The following is a 19,142-nucleotide window of genomic DNA, read 5'->3' on the forward strand; positions in this document are numbered from 1 at the left end:
TCCCCAATGTACCATGCCTCGCAGCGTATCAGTGAGACAACGTACCCCCATGAATTGCCTGGGCTTGCAAAATCTCACTAACTGCCCCGGCTGGAGACAATTCACACCTCTTTAACCTGTACTTAACCCTCTCTCGATTGACATTGTCTGTACCTTTAAGACCTGATTACCTGTAAAGTCGTCATTCCAAACAATATTTTGTAAATTGAGCTTATGCTTTTACATGCCCCGTTTGTGAACAGAACTTCCACTTCCCTGACGAAGGGGCAGAGCTGCAAAAGCAGATGGCCTTTGCGACCAAGTCAACCTGTTGGACTGGTGTTGTGAGACTTCTTACTGTGTTTACCCCAGACCAACGCCAGCATCTCCACATCATGACAAAGATACTTAGCATGGTTAAAAATCGGTCAACAGTGGCTTTGGTGGCTTTAAATTCACGGAAGGGAGAATGAAGAGTGATGATTTAGAATGGATTTGGATAGAGAAAGGAAATTAAGGAATGATGATTTCAGCAGCACTTGTGGAGGCGAAGCTGGACGCTGCATCTGTTGTGAAACGTAAGGGTCTTGCGAAATGAAATGAACACTTGGTCAGAATCTTTTCTTGTGGTCAAAACAATATTCCGTTGTTATCATCAGTCTAGTCGGCCTCTGACGGAAAGTGGGTTCTATAGTGGGATCTGATGACCTTTGCATTCCAAAAGTCAATTTCAAGATAACCGTTGCATTGCAGTGTTGGGTGTTGGACTAACAATTGGTTAATTCAGTGACATCTAAGCAATTGCTACTTGTGGCGGTGTAGGTTGTCAGTATCCAACAGTGCACAGGCGCGTAGTCTTGTTTCGGTGTCAGATGATGTCACCGAGGCGCGCATTGATATTAGAGACAAAAAAAATGAGGAAAAAATGAATTCAATATACACATAATTTTAGGCAACCATTTTGCACCAAGTCAAAAAGAATGAAATGCTTGACACATTGAATTCACAATCATTTGGTCATCAATTTAAGTAATGAGGAGCAAATTTAAATGTTCATTATCATCTCAATTCCGTTAACACAATGTCCATACCCGAATATTCTGCTCATAATTGATGGCTGGCGGTAGATGTGGAGCTGACTGTCCTGATGTTGACTCTATTACTAACCAGATTGTCAGTATTTATCAAGACATTATCAAAACATAGCTTTACAGTACGGGAACCAGCTCCCTAACTGTTCCCTCACAGCTATTCATCAGTAGATAAATGTACACAGTAACTTTCGAGGGAGTTTCATACCTGTTACGGCTATTTTTTTTAAAATAAAATTGAACATCTTATCCAACACCTTGTGAAACGCTCAATGCCCCGTTGCAATTTGCCAGAGAAAATTGAGATAAGTCTTAAAATAAATCTCAAATTCAGGTTGCCAATGCGCTGCTAAACGAATTCTGAGTTGAATCTGTAGCTGCGAGTATTGACCATAAATATATAAAAGACATGAAACAGCTTGGAGATTTCTGTGAACTCAATTAGTGGTCTCAAAATGTAGGTCGACGAGTATCTGCAGCGCAGAGTTTTTCTTAAGCTGTTGAGGCAAAACGCAATTTCCTGATGAGAGCATTAATTTACGCCCTGTAAGATGCGCCTCAGTTCTGTCCCACAATAATGCAATGGCAGGAAATTCCAGGCAACTGTAATGATGAATAGGAACGAGTCAGGGGAATACAATCTGCGGTATGTCAGCTATATCAAGTCTCTCAACTCAGTGCTGAGAGTCAATCATGTCATCTTACTCTGAAATATCTGGCCTATATTTTTGAAAACAATTCAAGTATTGTCAAGTTTGTTAGGCTAATGATATAAATGGAAAGTAATACACGGCAACGGATTAAGTCGGTAAACCGTGAAAAAAATTAAAGTTTAACCCGCTCTTCACATCCTCAAAACGCTACAAATGATACACTTACCATGAAATAACGTTCGAATATAGGCACTGATTCATTCAGATAGATGATGCCGTGAATGTGCTCCCACATACGGCAATTTGATTCTGCTAGTATTATTTCATTTCGATTTCGATGTTGGTTCAGGAATAAAGTTTAGCTAACCACGTGGAAAACGACTTAATTTTAGTCATATAAAAGACTAAGACCTGTTTTGTAATTTTAGGACCAACTCCCCCAGCCATCAGTCTCTTCTCTGAAACTGATGAGTCGAGAGCAAAGGGGTTTGTGCAGCTGATTTGTTTCATCAGTGAATACAAACCAGAAAGCATTGGAGTGAGCTGGGAGAAGAATGGAAACGCCCTACAGTCTGGTTTCACCACTACGTCCCCATGTGCAACAGCAGATGGAAAATTCCAATCCAGCAGCATCCTTAAGTTGCCGCTTCAGGAATGGAACAGCGGTTCCACGTACAGCTGCCAAGTGACCCATTCTGCTACCAACAGCAACAAACGGAAAGACATTAGATCAACATCAGGTGAGGAAATGAAACCAACCCACAAACTTCCAGATGTCATACAATCCTATTTTTTTTTCAGGACTCAATTCATTGGGAAACTGGCACATAAATTATTCAATAAATATTAAAAATCCTGGAAAGAAAATACGGAAAATTTTATGAAAACTCAGCAGTATTTTTGGCGAAAGAAGCAGAAGGACTTTGGAATCCGTTTGACTCATCTTCACTATTTCTGTTTTTTTTTTCAATGTCAGATTCACAGAATTTCATATACTTTGTTGCTGGAGATCCTGGAGCAGACTAATCGAATCATATATTCATAGCACATACATTGCAGAATAGGCCCTTCGGCCTCTGGAATCTGCAAGGACACCAAAGAAGCATGAACTCCCGCTTAATCCCATTCACCAGTAGTGGTCCCCATAGCCTTGAATGTGATGACGTGACAAGAGCACATGTCGACATGTTTTAAAAGAACATGAGGCAAACTACCTCTAACATCCTCTTAGGAAGTGCAGGCCAGACCGTCATCACAGTCTGGGAGTAAATCACCTAAAATGCCAACCCTTCAGCTTGAATTTCTAACCCCTCCTCACTGATCTTTTAACAAAGGGCACAACTTTCCTTGTCCACTCTGCCCATGCCCCTCATAATCTTGTATGCCTCGATCAGGACAGCCCTCATTTCTCTCTGCTCCAAAGAAATCAAACTAAGCCTATCCAAATGCTGCAAGCCAGGCAGCATCCCAGTGAATCTTCTCTGCACCACCCCGCCCCGCCGCCCCCAAACACCCCACAAGTTCAATCACATTCTTCCGACAATCTGGCCACCAGAACTGCGCGCAATGCGCGAGCTATGGCCTCACCAAAGTTCGATACAACAATAACATGATTTCCCTGATTTTGTAATCTATACCTCGATGGAGAAAGACAAATGTCCAAATACTTTTTTCGCCACCTTGCTATCATGCCCTTCGGTCTTCAGGTTTTTATGGACATCTACGTCAAGGTTTCATTTTCGACATAATTTCCGAGTTCAACCAATACTTATTTGTCAAATGACTCCATTCAACGTGTATCACGTCACACGATTCATTCTTACATTCTATCTGCCACTTATCTGCCCATTGAACATCCTGTGAGTGTGATCAGTTAGAGTAAAAGTTGCAGTCAAACACGACAGTAAAATTGGTTGGAATTCATTCAGCTGGAATGGCCAAGCTGCTTAATAATGCTTTTCAGAAGAAATCGTGAAGTTTTGAAAGGCTGAACGTCCTCATTTTGCTGTCTATCTTTCTCTTTTTCAACTACATTGGCTGAAGTACCTGATGTTGTTTACAGTTGGGAAAATGTTGCAAAAGACAATTTTCAGACACCTTCTCATGAATGTTATACTTTGGGTAAATAATGTATTGAGTATAATGTATTTACAGCATTGCGAAAATATAGCGACATCTCACCAAATCAGTCTAGGTGGAATAGAACAGAGACATAGATCTTCATTTCTTGCTGTAGCTATTTTTTCCGATTCTGACCCCCTCCCTCTCTGTCTCTCTCACACACACGTGCGCACACTCACATACACACACACACACACACACACACACACACACACAGACGCACACACACACACACACACACACACACGCAGAAACTCGTTTTCTTTCCTCTCTGTGCATCTCTCTCCACCACTTGATTTCTCGCACATTGTCTCAAGCGGAAACAAACCGTTTGAGAACTCGGCATCCAAGAGCTGAACTTCCAATCTCATATCTTCTCCACGTATTTCTCTGACTCCCTCCTCCTGCAGCTTCCTCCCTCTCCATCTCGCTTTCTGCTGCTCCCTGCTTTATTGTTTCTTTCTCAATCTGTGTTTCTGAATCTTGCTGCACATGGCACTTTATTTATACCTTACTGTATATGCCAGTACTCTTCAACCAGTTGCACAGTCTAAATTCACCGTTCAGAATTGTGTTTCATACCAGCATCTTGCCAAACAGCAGAATTATAATTCACATTTAAGAAAACCCAGTAAAGACAACAATTGCCAGTCCAACGGTTCTCATTGACATTAAAATTCTCGTTATAAACGAAACCATGACCACTAAAGCCTGCCATTGATTCAGGATTTATGTTATTTTCCATTGACAGAAATCACAGTATTTCTCAGAGACCCCTCACTTGAAGAAATTTGGATAAAGAAAACTGTCACACTCATTTGTGAAGCGGTATCCACAGATCCCAGTGTGGTTGGGATCTCTTGGACAGTGGATGGTAAGAAAAGGACTGAAGGTGTTCAAACTGAAGGACCTCAACAAAGAAACCAGTATCTGACCATCAGCCGCTTGACCAGCAGTGTGGAGGAGTGGGATCGTGGGGCTGAATACACCTGTTCAGCACAACAGAGCGAATCATCGACTCCAGTCTCAAAACGAACACAAAAGTTAAAAGGTGAGTTATAGCACGATGAGCAAACACAATAGTTCTTTTCTGAATGACAATGGAGGGATGGAAATCATTGGTTGCTTTTCTGTTGCAGTCGAGCCATCGAAGCCCAATCTCCAACTTCTGCCTCCATCAGCAGAGGAGCTTCAAAGTTCCAGCGTCGCGACTCTCACTTGTTTGATAAGAGGATTCTACCCGGACAAAATAGCCATTTCCTGGGAGAAGAACGGAGCTGTTTTGAGCTCGAACATCACTCGCTTCCCCACTGCTCTGGAACAGGACCAGACCTTCAGCACAAGCAGCCTCCTCATTTTACCGGCAGGGGAATGGAAGACAGGAGCAAGATACACCTGTACCGTTTCACATCCAGCTACAAAATTCACCGGAAAGAAGACAATCAACAGCCCGAAAGGTAAGCACAGTTTGTTGGAATGTTTTTGTTTCAAAAATAAGACTTTTCACTTAAGCCGGCCACAATATCCAAAAGAGAATACACTAACGAGCAGATTCAAGTAGGGTCCAGCAAATCCAAAATTTTTGGACACCAATTAATTTGTCTTCTCCTCGGAAAGGAGATGATAGTCGACACTCAATTGGTAGACCCAAGCAAGCTACCTGAGAATCCAGTGAAATGAACAGATAAAGGATGTCCAAAAATGTGCGTGTTAGGTTTATTGGCCATGCTAAAATTGCCCCTTAGTGTCCTGAGATGCGTAGGTTAGAAGGATTACCGGGTAAAATATGTAGGGATATGGGGGTAGGGCCTGGGTGGGATTGTGGTTGTTGCAGACTCCATGGGCCAAATGGCCTCTTTCTGCACTGTAGGGTTTTTACGATGATGATGATGACTCTATGATGATGAAAACGCCTGTTGGTTAATTGTGCAGTTGTCTGCTGATGAGAACATGCTTTGACACAGTGCCGAGCAGTGCATTAAGACAATGAAGGCACCGCACGATGAAGGAGGAGACGTTACCACCTCTCTCTTCCATACTGAACTTACTATTTTAACGCAGCACAATACTGTGTGCTCCGAGTCAGCCAACTGAAAGTCAGAAACAAGGCATTCAACCAAATAATGGAAAGAAATGCGCACATTTCTAGTCTTAAAAGTACAGTAACAAGTGGGAGAGATATCACAGGGTCTAATCAAATACAGTTTTCATGCCCTAAAACTAATCAAGTGCCCAGTGCTTTTGATCAAAGAAGTCACCTCTCGTGATTTATTTATAATTTATGATTGGATTTTTTTTCAGAACACAAACATTCTCTGCGCAATAATTGCACAGGCATCTCTACAATAGCACCGGGAAATATAAAACTTCCCAGAATATCAGGTTATGCTCTGGCATTTGATAATTTAATTGATCTTGTCAGTTCTCCATCCCGTCTCTAGCCACCATTTATTTATACATTAGCAGTAAATAATAGTTCAATTCTTTATTCAGTATCGCTGAATACGAGTATACGAGTGTACGAGTTCCAATCAAATGATGTGATGCTCTCATTGTACAGTGATTACTGGTCTTTGCTGCATATGTTGACACTTGAGGAAAGTCCTTTGGCTACAGTAACTGAGGCACCTACACGCACTCTTGCAATAACAAGTATTACAATTACACGAAGAAAAAGGTGACTGATTCTTGCCAAGCTCGTAAAGTGGAGCACATCAATTTGGGAAGCATCATTAGGTTGTAATTCCGTCTTATGCAATGTAATAGCTCCCAAGTTCGGCTGTTGTGCTTCACCAGGTTATCCACATTAAAACAGTGGCTGTTGAAAGTTACAGTAGTCTCATCAAATCCAGGAAATATAGAGGGACCCATTCTTTCATCATCCTACGACAAAAAGGGCCATTTTGGAGCCGGCATGTTTCCACTTGTGATGCAGTAAAGTCTTCACGTGGCTGTGTTGCATTTGTGTTAAATTCGGCTGTTAATATCCTGACTTCAAACTGATGGAACATAGAACATAGAACAGTACAGCACCGTACAGGCACTTCGGCCCTCGATGTTGTGCTGAGCTGTGTCCCAACCCAAGAACAAGCTATCCCACTCCCTGTAATTCTGGTGTGTTCTATGTGCCCATCCAATAACCACTTGAAAGTTCCTAAAGTGTCCGACCCCACTATCACAGCAGGCAGTCCACTCCACACTCCAACCACTCTCTGAGTAAAGAATACACCTCGGACATCCGTCCTATAACTCCCATCTCATAGTTATGCCCCCTGGTAACAGCTACATCCACTTGAGGAAATAGCCTCTGCACGTCCACTCTACCTATTCCCCTCAATATCTTATAAACCTCTATTAAGTCGCCTCTCATCCTTCTCCACTCTAAAGAGAAAAGCCCCAGCTCGCTCAGCCTTTCCTCATAAGACATCCCCTCAAAACCAGGCAGTATCTCCTCTGTTAAATCTCCTCTGCACTCTCTCCAATGCTTTCACATCCTTCTTACAGTGAGGTGACCAGAACTGCACACAATATTCCAAACGTCGTCTCACCAAGTCCGGTACAGTTGCAGCATCACCTCAGGGCTCTAAAACGCAAACCCTCTGTTAATGAACGTTAACACACTATCAGCCTTCTTCATGGCTTTATCCACTTGAGTCGCAACCTTTGGATATGAATCCCAAGATCTCTCTGTTCCTCCACATTCCTCAGAACTCTGCCGTTGATCCAGTAATCCGCAGTCTAGATTGTCCTCCCAAAATGAATCACCTCACACTTATTCAAGAAGAATCTGTGGGCGTCGTTGGGTCGGCGAACACTTATTTCTCATCGCTGAATACCCTTGAGAAGATAGGGGTGAGCAGCCTTCTTGAACAACTGCAGTCCATCTGGTTGAAGTAAACCCACAGTTGTGTTGGAGAGGGATATCCAGGATTTTGACCCAGGGAAATGAGAAGGAGGCAGTATATTTCCAATACACAATACATCCTGACCTGGAAATATATGGGTCCTTTCCTTCATTTTCCCTCAGGCAAAATCATGTAAACCCCAACACAACTGCACTGTGGACGGACAAACACCACATTGATGGCAGCATTTCAGGAAAGGGACTCACTATTATCTTCTGAAAGGCAATTAGGCATGGGTGCTTGTTTTTGCGGAGTCACAGATTTAAAAGGGCATTTGGCAGAGACAGGCAAAGTGACCTTTCCTGTTAGATGTAATAACAGAAAACAATGTTTAAATGATACTGTTAAAGGTTTCACGCTTCCTCACATAGTTCCAAGTGAAAACAAATGCGTCTCAGTAGAATGACTGGGAGGATTACCTGAAGGTTCCAGTTGGTGAAACCAATCCGTTTCCTGCACGGGGATTTTATTGTTTGCTATTTTGTTGCAAAATGCATCACGTTGGTGCTCTGTTATTTCAAATTAACTCGAAGGGTCATTATATTTCAGTCAAACTTCCAAACTTTTCATGGCTTTTCCCCTACTAATGTTTCATGTTGATGCCAATTAAGGAAAACCAATATAACAAAAAAGGTTGCTGTTCCAAAAATGTTTTCAGGAACAGGCAGAGTTAGCGATGCATTTGTGAAAATCAGTGAGGAGTGCCGGGAAGGTTGAAAAAATTGTTAAATATAACAAGATCCAGGGCTGTTCAAACAGAAACACTTCGCTCTTGATCAAGGACATCCTGTTCAAACTTTCTTCAATACAGCTTTGAACTAAATTGAATAGGGTGCCGAATTCTGGGCAGCAAATCCGTTCCACTGTCAGCACGTTAGTAAATTCGGAGATTACCACTTCGGACCGTATTTTGAATGTGATTTTCTTATTAGTTTCAGAGAGGTGCTGCATGTCTCTCGGTGGCAGAAAAGGGGAAGAATGTGCCGTGATTTAAAAATTGTGGTTTAGATGTAAATGTACTTATGGAAGCATGTTGAAAGATGATAACAATTGATATTAATATTGTAAGGCAAACACCAATCCACAAAGGTAAAATGTTTGCAGGAGTGGCAGAAATGACAAGAAGAGTAAATGAGCAGAAAGGATGTAAATACTTGGAGGTTGAATTTGAATTGATGGAAATTAAGAATCGCAAACGTGAAATCAAAGCTTTTGTTACGGAGTTCTTTATGGACTCGTTTCCGATCGAGTGAAACTCTTGGACATACCATTAAGCAATATGAAACACCAGCTTCTAACAAATGCAATACAATTATTGTGGATGTAGTTGTTGTGGTGGGCGTGGGGGAGGGGTTTTAATCTCCATATATCCAAGTCAGAGAGGGATACATCTCAATATATAATAAAGAGCAAGGTGGAAGTGTAAACTGTGTTGAGAACACACATGGACTGCAATGAGGCACATAGGAACATAAGAACATAAGAAATAGGAGCAGGAGTAGGCCATCTAGCCCTTCGAGTCTGCCCTGCCATTCAATAAGATCATGGCTGATCTGTCGTGGCTCAATTCCACTTTCCCGCCCTCTCCCCATAACCCTTAATCCTCTCGCTTATCAAAAACCCATCAACCCGCGTCTTAAAAATATTTAGCGAGGCAGCCTCCACCACTTCAACGGGCAGAGAATTCCAGAGATTCACCACCCTTTGAGTGAAGTTCCTCCTCAACTCCGTTCTAAACCGCCTCCCCTTTATCTTGAGGCTGTGCCCCGTAGTCCTACTGTCCTTTCTGAGCGGGAGGAGTCTCTCCACCTCGATCCTATCCATCCCATTCATCATCTTATATGTCTCAATGAAATCTCCCCTCATTCTTCTAAACTCTAACGAGTACAAGCCTAGTTTATTCAGCCTCTCCTCATAGCTCAACCCCCTCAACTCCGGCATCAGCCTAGTAAACCTCCTCTGCACTCCCTCCAAGGCCAAAATATCCTTGCGTAAGTGCGGCGACCAAAACTGCACACAGTACTCCAGCTGCGGCCTCACCAATGCCCTATACAGCTGCAGCAAGACCTCCTTACTTTTATATTCAATCCCACTCGCTATGAAGGCCAGCATCCCATTCGCCTTCCTGACCACCTGCTGCGCCTGCAGGCTGGGTTTTTGCGACTCATGCACAAGGACCCCGAGGTCCCTCTGCACCGTCGCCTGCTGCAGTTTTTCGCCACGTAAGTAATAGTCCTTCCTACCATTATTCCTACCAAAGTGGACCACCTCGCACTTGCCAACATTAAATTCCATTTGCCAGTTCCTGGCCCATTCGCCCAGCCTATCTAGATCCTTCTGCAGACTCTCCACACCCTCCGCGCAATTTGCCGTTCCACCAATCTTGGTGTCATCAGCAAATTTCGACACCATGCACTCGGTTCCCTCCTCCAGATCATCTATATAAATGATAAATAGCTGAGGCCCCAGCACGGACCCCTGGGGCACTCCACTCGTCGCCAACTGCCAATCCGAAAAGCACCCATTAACCCACACTCTCTGCCTCCTATTTGACAGCCAATCCTCGATCCACGCTAACACCCTACCCCCAACTCCATGCCCCCTTACCTTCTGCAATAACCTCTTGTCAGGTACCTTGTCAAACGCCTTCTGAAAATCAAGAAAGACCACATCCACCGGCTCTCCTCTATCCACCGCCCAAGACACATCCTCATAGAACTCCAATAAATTCGTATGACACGAGTTCCCCTTAACGAAACCGTGCTGCGTCTGCTCTATCAAGCAATTCCCCTCAAGATGCCTCGCTATTTCCTCTTTGATGACGGATTCTAACATTTTACCTACCACAGACATGCACAACAATTGGGTGAAGGTGAGTAATGTGAGAAAATGTGGAGAAATAAATTTTGGCAAGAACTAGAGAAAATTAAGCTTTTTATTAAGTCACATATTAAGCTAATATGGGTTTCTTTATTGACTGAGGTGCACTATTACCACGAATTCAGAAAATTATCGTTCAGATCGAGGAAGCAATTAGAACGGAAAACCCAATTTTCCGGCCTCCTACCATGTGGTCCTGGCAGCGAGAGGTGGCACATTGTTTGCCAGTGGTGGGATTCTCATATCTCACTGCTGTGAGTGGGAAATCCCCTTGGCGTTACACCACGCCATTAGGAAACCCGCGGGCACTGTTGTGCTGCTGGAGGGATCAGGGAATACTGCCAGTGTGAACTCGCAGTGAATTTCTGCCGTCCTTTATTTCGATGGCACTGGATTGGAGAATATAACCACATTTTACTGCAATTCTCGGGCTTTGTAAACATTTCGCCTTTTTTGCTGTGTTTTACTTTTCCCATTTCAGGACGGACATCTTAGAATGTGTATGTTATCATGAAAGTTCACAAGCTGGTTTCATAGAAAGAGAGTGTGTATGAATGATGAGAGATTGAGTAAGTTTGGACTATGGAGAGTAATGAATTGATTAGAGATAGTCAGCATGGTTTTGTAGCGGGAAGGTCGTGCCTTACTAACCTTATTGAGTTCTTTGAGAAGGTGACCAAAGAGGTGGATAGGGGTAAGGCAGTAGATGTGGTATATATGGATTTTAGTAAGGCGTTTGATAAGGTTCACCATGGTATGCTTCTGCAGAAAATGCAGATGTATGGGATTGGTGGTAATTTAGGTACTTGGATCAGGAATTGGTTAGCAGATAGGAGACAGAGGGTGGTGGTTGATGGTAATTATTCATCATGGAGTTCGGTTACGAGTGGTGTGCCTCAGGGATCTGTTTTGGGGCCACTGCTGTTTGTAATCTTTATTAATGATCTGGATGAGGGTATAGTTGGGTGGATTAGTAAGTTTGCTGATGACACCAAAGTCGGAGGTGTGGTAGATTGTGAGGAAGGGTGTCGAAGTTTGCAGGGTGACCTGGACAGGTTGCAGAGCTGGGCCGCGAGGTGGCGGATGGAGTTTAATGCGGAGAAGTGTGAGGTAATCCATTTCGGTAGGAATAACAGATGTGTTGAGTATAGGGCTAACGGGAGGACTTTGAATAGAGTGGAGGAGCAGAGGGATCTAGGTGTATGTGTACATAGATCCCTGAAAGTTGGGAATCAAGTAGATAAGGTTGTTAAGAAGGCGTACGGTGTCTTGGCGTTTATTGGTAGGGGGATTGAATTTAGGAGTCGCAGCGTCATGTTGCAACTGTACACAACTCTGGTGCGGCCGCACTTGGAGTACTGTGTGCAGTTCGGGTCCCCACATTACAGGAAGGATGTGGAGGCTTTGGAGAGGGTGCAGAGGAGGTTTATCAGGATGTTGCCTGGTATGCAGGGGAGGTCCTATGAGGAGAGACTGAGGGATTTGGGGTTGTTTTCACTGGAAAGAAGGCGGCTAAGAGGGGATCTTATAGAAACATATAAGATGATTAGAGGTTTAGATAGGGTGGATGGTGATAGCCTGTTTCCTCGGATGGAGAATTCTAGCACGAGGGGGCATGGCTTTAAATTAAGGGGGGGTAGTTATAGGACGGATGACAGGGGCAGGTTCTTTACCCAGAGGGTGGTGAGGGACTGGAATGCCCTGCCTGCTGCAGTTGTAAATGCGCCTAGTTTGGAGGCGTTTAAGAGATTGGTGGATAGGTTTATGGACGAAAAGAGATTGGTTTAGATTAGTGGGTCAATGTTTTTTTTTAAAAATAAGACTGGTCGGCGCAACATTGTGGGCCGAAGGGCCTGTTCCGCGCTGTAATGTTCTATGTTCTATGTTCTATGCGCTCAGACGAATAGTTTAGTAGAATGTCAAATTATAACGCCATACTCGACCCTGAAAAAAATTTACATCGACTCTGAGAGAGTCCTTTCCTTGGTCGGGATCTCCAGAATGTGGGCGCACCATTTAAGGTAACAGGGCTGTTTGAAGTGAGTTGAAGAATATTTAATTAGACAAATGGTTCTAAGTCTTTTATAGTTCCCGAGCGCAGAGGCCTGTGGATGTTTCGTCGTCTACCAGGTCTAAGTGTTGGTCTCTCAGGCAATCAAGCGGCCTGTGTTTGTGGTCAGGGAGATGTAGTCCATAACAAGGATCCTTGTTATCTTGAATGGGAGCAGAGAATTGAAATACCGAATGGCCTTCTCCTGCTCATGGAATCCCTATAGCACAGAAGGATGCCATTCGGCCCATTGAGTCTGCACCAACCACCAACCCACTAATGCCCTATTCCCGTAACCCTACACATTTACCCTGCTAATCACCTGACAACAGGGTCAATTTACCATGGCCAATGAAACCAACCCACGCACCTTTTGACTGTGGGAGGAACCCGGAGCACCCGGAGGTATCCCACGCAGACACGGGAAGAATGTGCCAACTAAAGAGAGACAGTGATCTGAGGCCAGAATTGAACCTGTCTACATGGCGCTGTGAGGCAGCAGTGCTAACTACACCTATGTTCTTATTCTCTGGCCAGAGATATGTCTTTAACCGAAATTTAAATGGCTTATTTCCCATTTTGGTTCGTATTGCTGTCTCTGTGTCAATGAACCAGTGGTATGGAATGTAATACAGAAGGCCTGCCCATTTTCAGACACATAAATATTGTGAACCTCAGGGTCAGACATATCATCATGATAATATATATGTGGCCACTCTACATTTGAAAACAAATATGTTTGATTTGCTTGAAAAACCCAGCAATGCTTAACACTCTGAACTTAACTGGCATTTGTTTTCCTCTTTAACTTTGCCAAATTCTACGCGAGAGTGACTTTCGTGTCAAATGATGAGGCATATCTGCAAAATCGGATGAAGGGCAAGTTGTTTTTAGGGGTATAGTCTCAGCTGAAATGCAGGGAACTTTTTTTTTACTTTATTTGGACATTTGATTGCACATATGTATTCATTGGGAAATGATTGAAATGAGCCATAAGGAGGAAATTAATGCGGCAAGGAGCACCTAGAAACTCATCAGCTCAGCTGCAACAAGGTAATATAATCTCAAAGCATATTGCAGTAAGTATTTTCCACGTTTGTTTTTTGTCAGCATGGAGTAGTTGTTGCCAACAGTGCTTTCAACATGAAACATTAAAATAACCCTTCACATTCTTCCTAGTTGATTGCTACGAGGAAGACATTTCCATAAATATATTGAACCCTTCATTTGAGGAGATTTGGGTCCAAAAGACAGCAACAATTGTTTGTGAAGTCCGTTACACTGTGTTAGAAAACGTCAGTGTCTCCTGGCAAGTGGATGGGACAATGAGAACGGAAGGAGTTGAGACCCAAACTCCTGAATGGAGTGGAAGTAAAACAACGATCATGAGTAAACTGAAAGTCACAGCAGCAGAGTGGGACACTGGGGTGGAATGTGTCTGCCTCGCAGAAGGAAGTGAATTACCAACACCGAAGAAGAGATCCACTCGCAAAATAAAGGGTAAGCGTAGATAAAACTCGTTCAGGGACTGGTTCAATTATCAATGTTGTTAAACGGAAACAAAAATCTGATTCTATCATTAAATGCTCGTATAATACACTTCACACAGTCCTGGAACCCAGCAGTCACCACATGGATAATAACTACCATATGAGAATCCGCTGAGCTGCAAACCCAAAACGTGTCAGTACCTTAAAGGTTATTTCTCTAATCTGTTCAAAATAACATCAAACCACAACGAATTAATGAATATTAATGATGCTCATGAACAAGGAAAACATGCCTTAAAACTCTGAGGGATAGGAAGCATTACACATTTGCAGTGTCTGATATTTCTAAGAGGGGTAACTGGATGGAAGAAAATGAGGGAATATAAAGATTTGGTTTACGAAATGTATGCATTTTTCTCTTTTTATAGTTGGTGCGATGAATAGTCCTAAAGTGTACGTTCTGCCACCATCAGCGGCCGAAATTGACTCAGAGAAGATGGCAACTTTGATGTGCATGGCCACTGGCTTTTATCCTGCTGAAATTTATATCGCTTGGTTGGCCAATGACACGCTTTTAGATTCGGGTTTCCCCGGTCAAGCAGTGAGCGAGAAAGGAGATGGTTCCAGCTTCATTGCCAGCAGATTGAGGCTCACAGAGGCGGAGTGGAACACTGGCACAACTTATTCCTGTTTAGTGGGACACCCGTCCCTTGAAAGGAATTTAATCCGAAGTATAAATAACTCCTATGGTAAACCAACTTTAGTTAATGTTTCGCTTGCCCTAACTGACAGTTTGAAATCTTGTGTATAGCCCGCCACGATTCAATTGTTCTTTTCTCTAAACGTGTCACCACTTTCGGTTCATTTCTTTTTGGTAATTGGAACCAGCAAATCTCCCAATCATATGAAGGCACAATCACGCTTTAGAGCAGCAAATACTTGCTTTGTCACTTTGCTAACACATAAAACTATGTCATTCAATGAAGGATAATTGTGTTTAGAATCTGAGATCCTCAAATGAGCATAATAGTATTTGATACAATTTGTCATTTTGTCGAAGATCTCTTGGAGGCTTTAGTGCCCTTTTTCTATATGTATCGGCCTGACGAGACGCAATAAATGCAAAATGAAAACTTTCGTACTTGCCTATTCCTGGTTTATGTGTGTGACATATTTGAGGGGATGATTTATATTTTCAGGAAAAGATAAATTATGTCTATACTGTAAGGTTCCAAATGTGCAATAACTTTGCATTTACCCAGTTAAAAAAGCTCAGGGCTTCTATCACCTGATCAAACTAACTTATAAGCGGTCTTGGCAACTTTACTGTCAAGTGATCTTGTGATTTATTCCTTGACCATGAAGTCTTTACCCATAGAGTGGAATGAATGAAGGTGAAGGAGTATCTGTTCAACCTATAGAGCCACATTCATTCACCAACACTGGTTGTCTGGTTTAATCCAGTTCTAGAAAGGCAACCTGTTTCAGTGAAATGCCTTCGCTTTCCACAACATTAACCCCCTCATATTGTATAACCGGATGCTGCTTCTCGAGCACAAAATTCAAAGACACCTTTTTCCATTGCACTTGCTTGCAGATACCAGCCAGCAGTATCTCATTGCGTTTTGTCTACACGCTCCACTGCTCCTCATTTTTGACGTTGCATATCTGATGCAGCATTAGGTGACAGAGACTGACAAATCTTGAGTTTAATTTTGAGAGCATCAAAATTATAATCTTTCTACTCACTTAGACTCATTCTCATGTTACCGAGTCCAACCAGAACCATCCAAAAGTTTTCACCCACTTCCGAATTCATTGCATATCGCTATTAACCCACCACCCTGTGCCTTTTCACCTCTAATGGCTCCCAGGTCCAATAGCAACATGACTTGAAAAGTCTTACTTCTGTTTTCAAATATGTCCACGGCTGTATGCTCTGTCAACAGTTTATTGTGTTCCTTTTGGATTTGTTAATGCTGCTAGAAAGGTCAAAATCTGTTTCTCATCCATAATTTCCCTTGAGATGATCGTGGCGAGCAAATTGACGTACACATATGGTGTATGCGTGCGCACTTCGCTGTAAGGCATTACAGGATATTGATCCAGAAATAATGCAGGAAATGGAAATTTGCTGTCCAATACAGATATTTCGGGCGATTTGGTAGTGGTGATAGTCCTATGCTGCTGTTGTCGATTATGCGGTAGAGATCTCGGGTTTGGAAGCAGCCATCTGAGGCCCCGTGGGAAGTGATTGCAGTGTTTGCTGTAGAAAGTCCACACTGTGAATCAAAGTGAGGGGAAAGAAATTGTTTGGAAATGTGAACGCATTGCCAATCAAGGAGGATTTTTAAATTCTATTCTTGAGTTAATCACTCCTCTCCGAACTCCACATGCCTCCAATTCAGAACTTGTATCGATCCTCCTTTGTTTCTATTTTATTATTTCATGGGAAGTCGCTGGGAAGGCCATTAGTGGTTGCCCATCACAAGGTGCCCTGTTGTATCATTTTCTAGACCATGACAGAGGGCAGTTGTGAATCAAAAATTGCTGTGCGTCTGAAATCATTTGGAGGACACATGCAAGGATGGCAGATTTCCTTACCTTAAGATATTAATGATTTTTCTTTTCAATAATTGATGAATTTTCTCATGGCGCACCATTGCTAAAAACTCCGCTTTACCAAGTAACTACTTTGAAAGGGAGGGAGCGAGAAAATAGGGAACTATAGACCGGGCAGCCGAACCTCAGGGCAGAGGAAGTTGCTGGAGTCCATTACCAAGGTCTTCATAGCACAATATTTGAAAACAGTGGTAGAATCAGACAAAGTGAGCATGGGTTTACCAACGGGAAATCATGCTTGATGAACCTATTGGAATTCTTGGAGGATATAACGAGAAAAGGTGACCAAGGAGAACTTTGGATGTGATCTATTTGTAAATTCAGAAAGCCCTCAACAAAATCTAACATAATGGATTACTGTGTAAAGTTAATGTGGATGAGATTGTGGGTATTGTCTTGAGCTGGATAGAAAGTTGGTTAGCAACAGGGAGAAACGTGCTGGCATAAATTGGTCTTTTTTCGGATCGGCAGGATGTGACAAGTATGTAGGCATCAATGCTAGGGCCGAAACTGTTCATATTTGATATTAATGATTTGGAAGAGAACAATGAATGTTTCATCTCCAAATGTGCGGATGGGGGGTGTTGAGCTGTGAGGAGGTTGCAGCTTCAGCGTCAGTTGGACAGACTGAGCGAATGGGCATATGCATGGCCGATGCATTATAAAATAGTATGAGTAAATGTGAGGCTTTCCGTATATCCAATTAAAGGAAGGCAGACTATTCCTTGAATGGATACAAATTGGGAGAGGTAAATACTCAGCGACACCTTGGTGTCCTCATGTATCAGTCAGTGAAAATAAGCACACAGGTGCAGCAGTCAGTAAAGAAACCGAATGCTGTGTTTACCTTCACAGCGAGATAATCTGAGAATAGGGATAGGGATGTTTTACTGCAAATGTATAGGACGTTGCTCACGCCACACCTGACGAACTGTGCAGTGTTGGTGTCCTTATCTGAGGAAGGATGTTCTTTCTATAGAGGCAGTGCACCGAAGGTTTACTGGGCTGATTCCTGGGATGAAATATCTGTCATGTGAGGAGTGTCAATGTCTGTGAGAATTATATTACTTGGAGTTTAGAAGTGTGAGAGGGGATCTCATAGTTAATTATAAAATTCGAACAGAGTGGATTCGGAAAGAATGTTCCCATTGGTGTGTGAGTTCTTGCCAAGTTTCCTAGTTTTAGGATCAGGGCATTATGAGACTGAGGTGAGGAGAAACTTCATCACACAGCGAGTGATGTTTCTGTGGAATTTATTACCACAGTCAGTGGTTGAAGTTATATGCTTTCAAGAATAAATTAAATATATCTCTTGGGGCTAACGGTATCAAGCGTTATGGGGGGTGGGTGGGCAGGGGGATCAGGTTATTGAATTTGATGATCAGCAATGATGAAAATGAATGGTGGAGCAGGCTTTAAGAGATTAATGGCTTACTCCTGCTTCTATTTTATGTTTCTATATTATTACTATCTTTCCATGTGCACGTGTAGATGAGGTTTTCTGATTTCAGTTGGCCAAGTCCGACGGAATAGAACAGAATAGTGTTGCTATACGTCCTCCAGTCTAATCTCTTAATTTAACAAGATATATAAATCACCAAAATTTTGCAAAGTGTTCATTCACTTACGTTCTGGTCCGCTTATATGACTTGGCAACAAAGCTTGTGAGCTGATGGCCACAAAAAACAATTTGGGGCCTTTTACAACTCTTAAAATGCTATAAAAATGGAACTTGATGTTGTTGCGCATTGAACGCAAGCTCCAATTCGGAACTATGCATTGACTTTGAATGTATCGCCCTGTCGTTAAAGGCCCAAATTCTATCGTGGATATTGAGATAGTTTCTGACTCAGAAGTTGTTTCATTCAAGATCATATCCAACATTTTGCTCTTTCATCAAAGCTATTAATGCAGCTCGACACTCTTTGTGTTGCTGCAGCCATAATAGTGCAGTGTTTCAATCGAAACATTTCTTCCTGGCCTGAACTGATTGTTCAGATGTATGTTGAATATTCTTTTGGTGAATTGCTGGAGCAGCGATCCCTCCCAGTGTGCGGCCAAAAGCAGCATTGTCTACACTGACATCCCATTAATTGCAACATGGCTTTATTTTTGACACATCTTATGAGGGGTAAATTTGTTGTACGGATTTAACTGAAACACTTAAAAATGAAATCGTTTGCTTAAAAACCTTCGGCAACCGGGGAATGACGACCTATAAAGCAATATATTTATATGTTGCCATGATCGTCAACCTGGCTAAAGCCACATGATGTAAAACAGGGTACGGAATCTGTCAGTTTATGCAATGGCAAGGGAGACATCAATAGCTGAATATTTCAAGGGAATCA

The 19,142-nt window shown here is 42.6% G+C and overlaps 1 gene segment (V, D, J or C); it reads left to right on the forward strand.

The window, feature by feature from the left end:
• The first annotated feature begins 502 nt into the window (after nucleotides 1–502).
• LOC145363510 (Ig heavy chain C region-like) lies at nucleotides 503–15,306 on the forward strand. The segment is given in 6 exon segments: nucleotides 503–557; nucleotides 2,152–2,463; nucleotides 4,596–4,895; nucleotides 4,984–5,301; nucleotides 13,859–14,179; nucleotides 14,598–15,306. Coding segments are annotated over 6 exon segments (1,689 nt in total).
• The last annotated feature ends 3,836 nt before the right edge of the window (nucleotides 15,307–19,142 follow it).

The sequence above is a fragment of the Carcharhinus amblyrhynchos genome, unplaced genomic scaffold (genome assembly GCF_965287045.1).
Source record: "Carcharhinus amblyrhynchos unplaced genomic scaffold, sCarAmb.v2.hapA scaffold_39, whole genome shotgun sequence".
Taxonomy (NCBI): domain Eukaryota; kingdom Metazoa; phylum Chordata; class Chondrichthyes; order Carcharhiniformes; family Carcharhinidae; genus Carcharhinus; species Carcharhinus amblyrhynchos.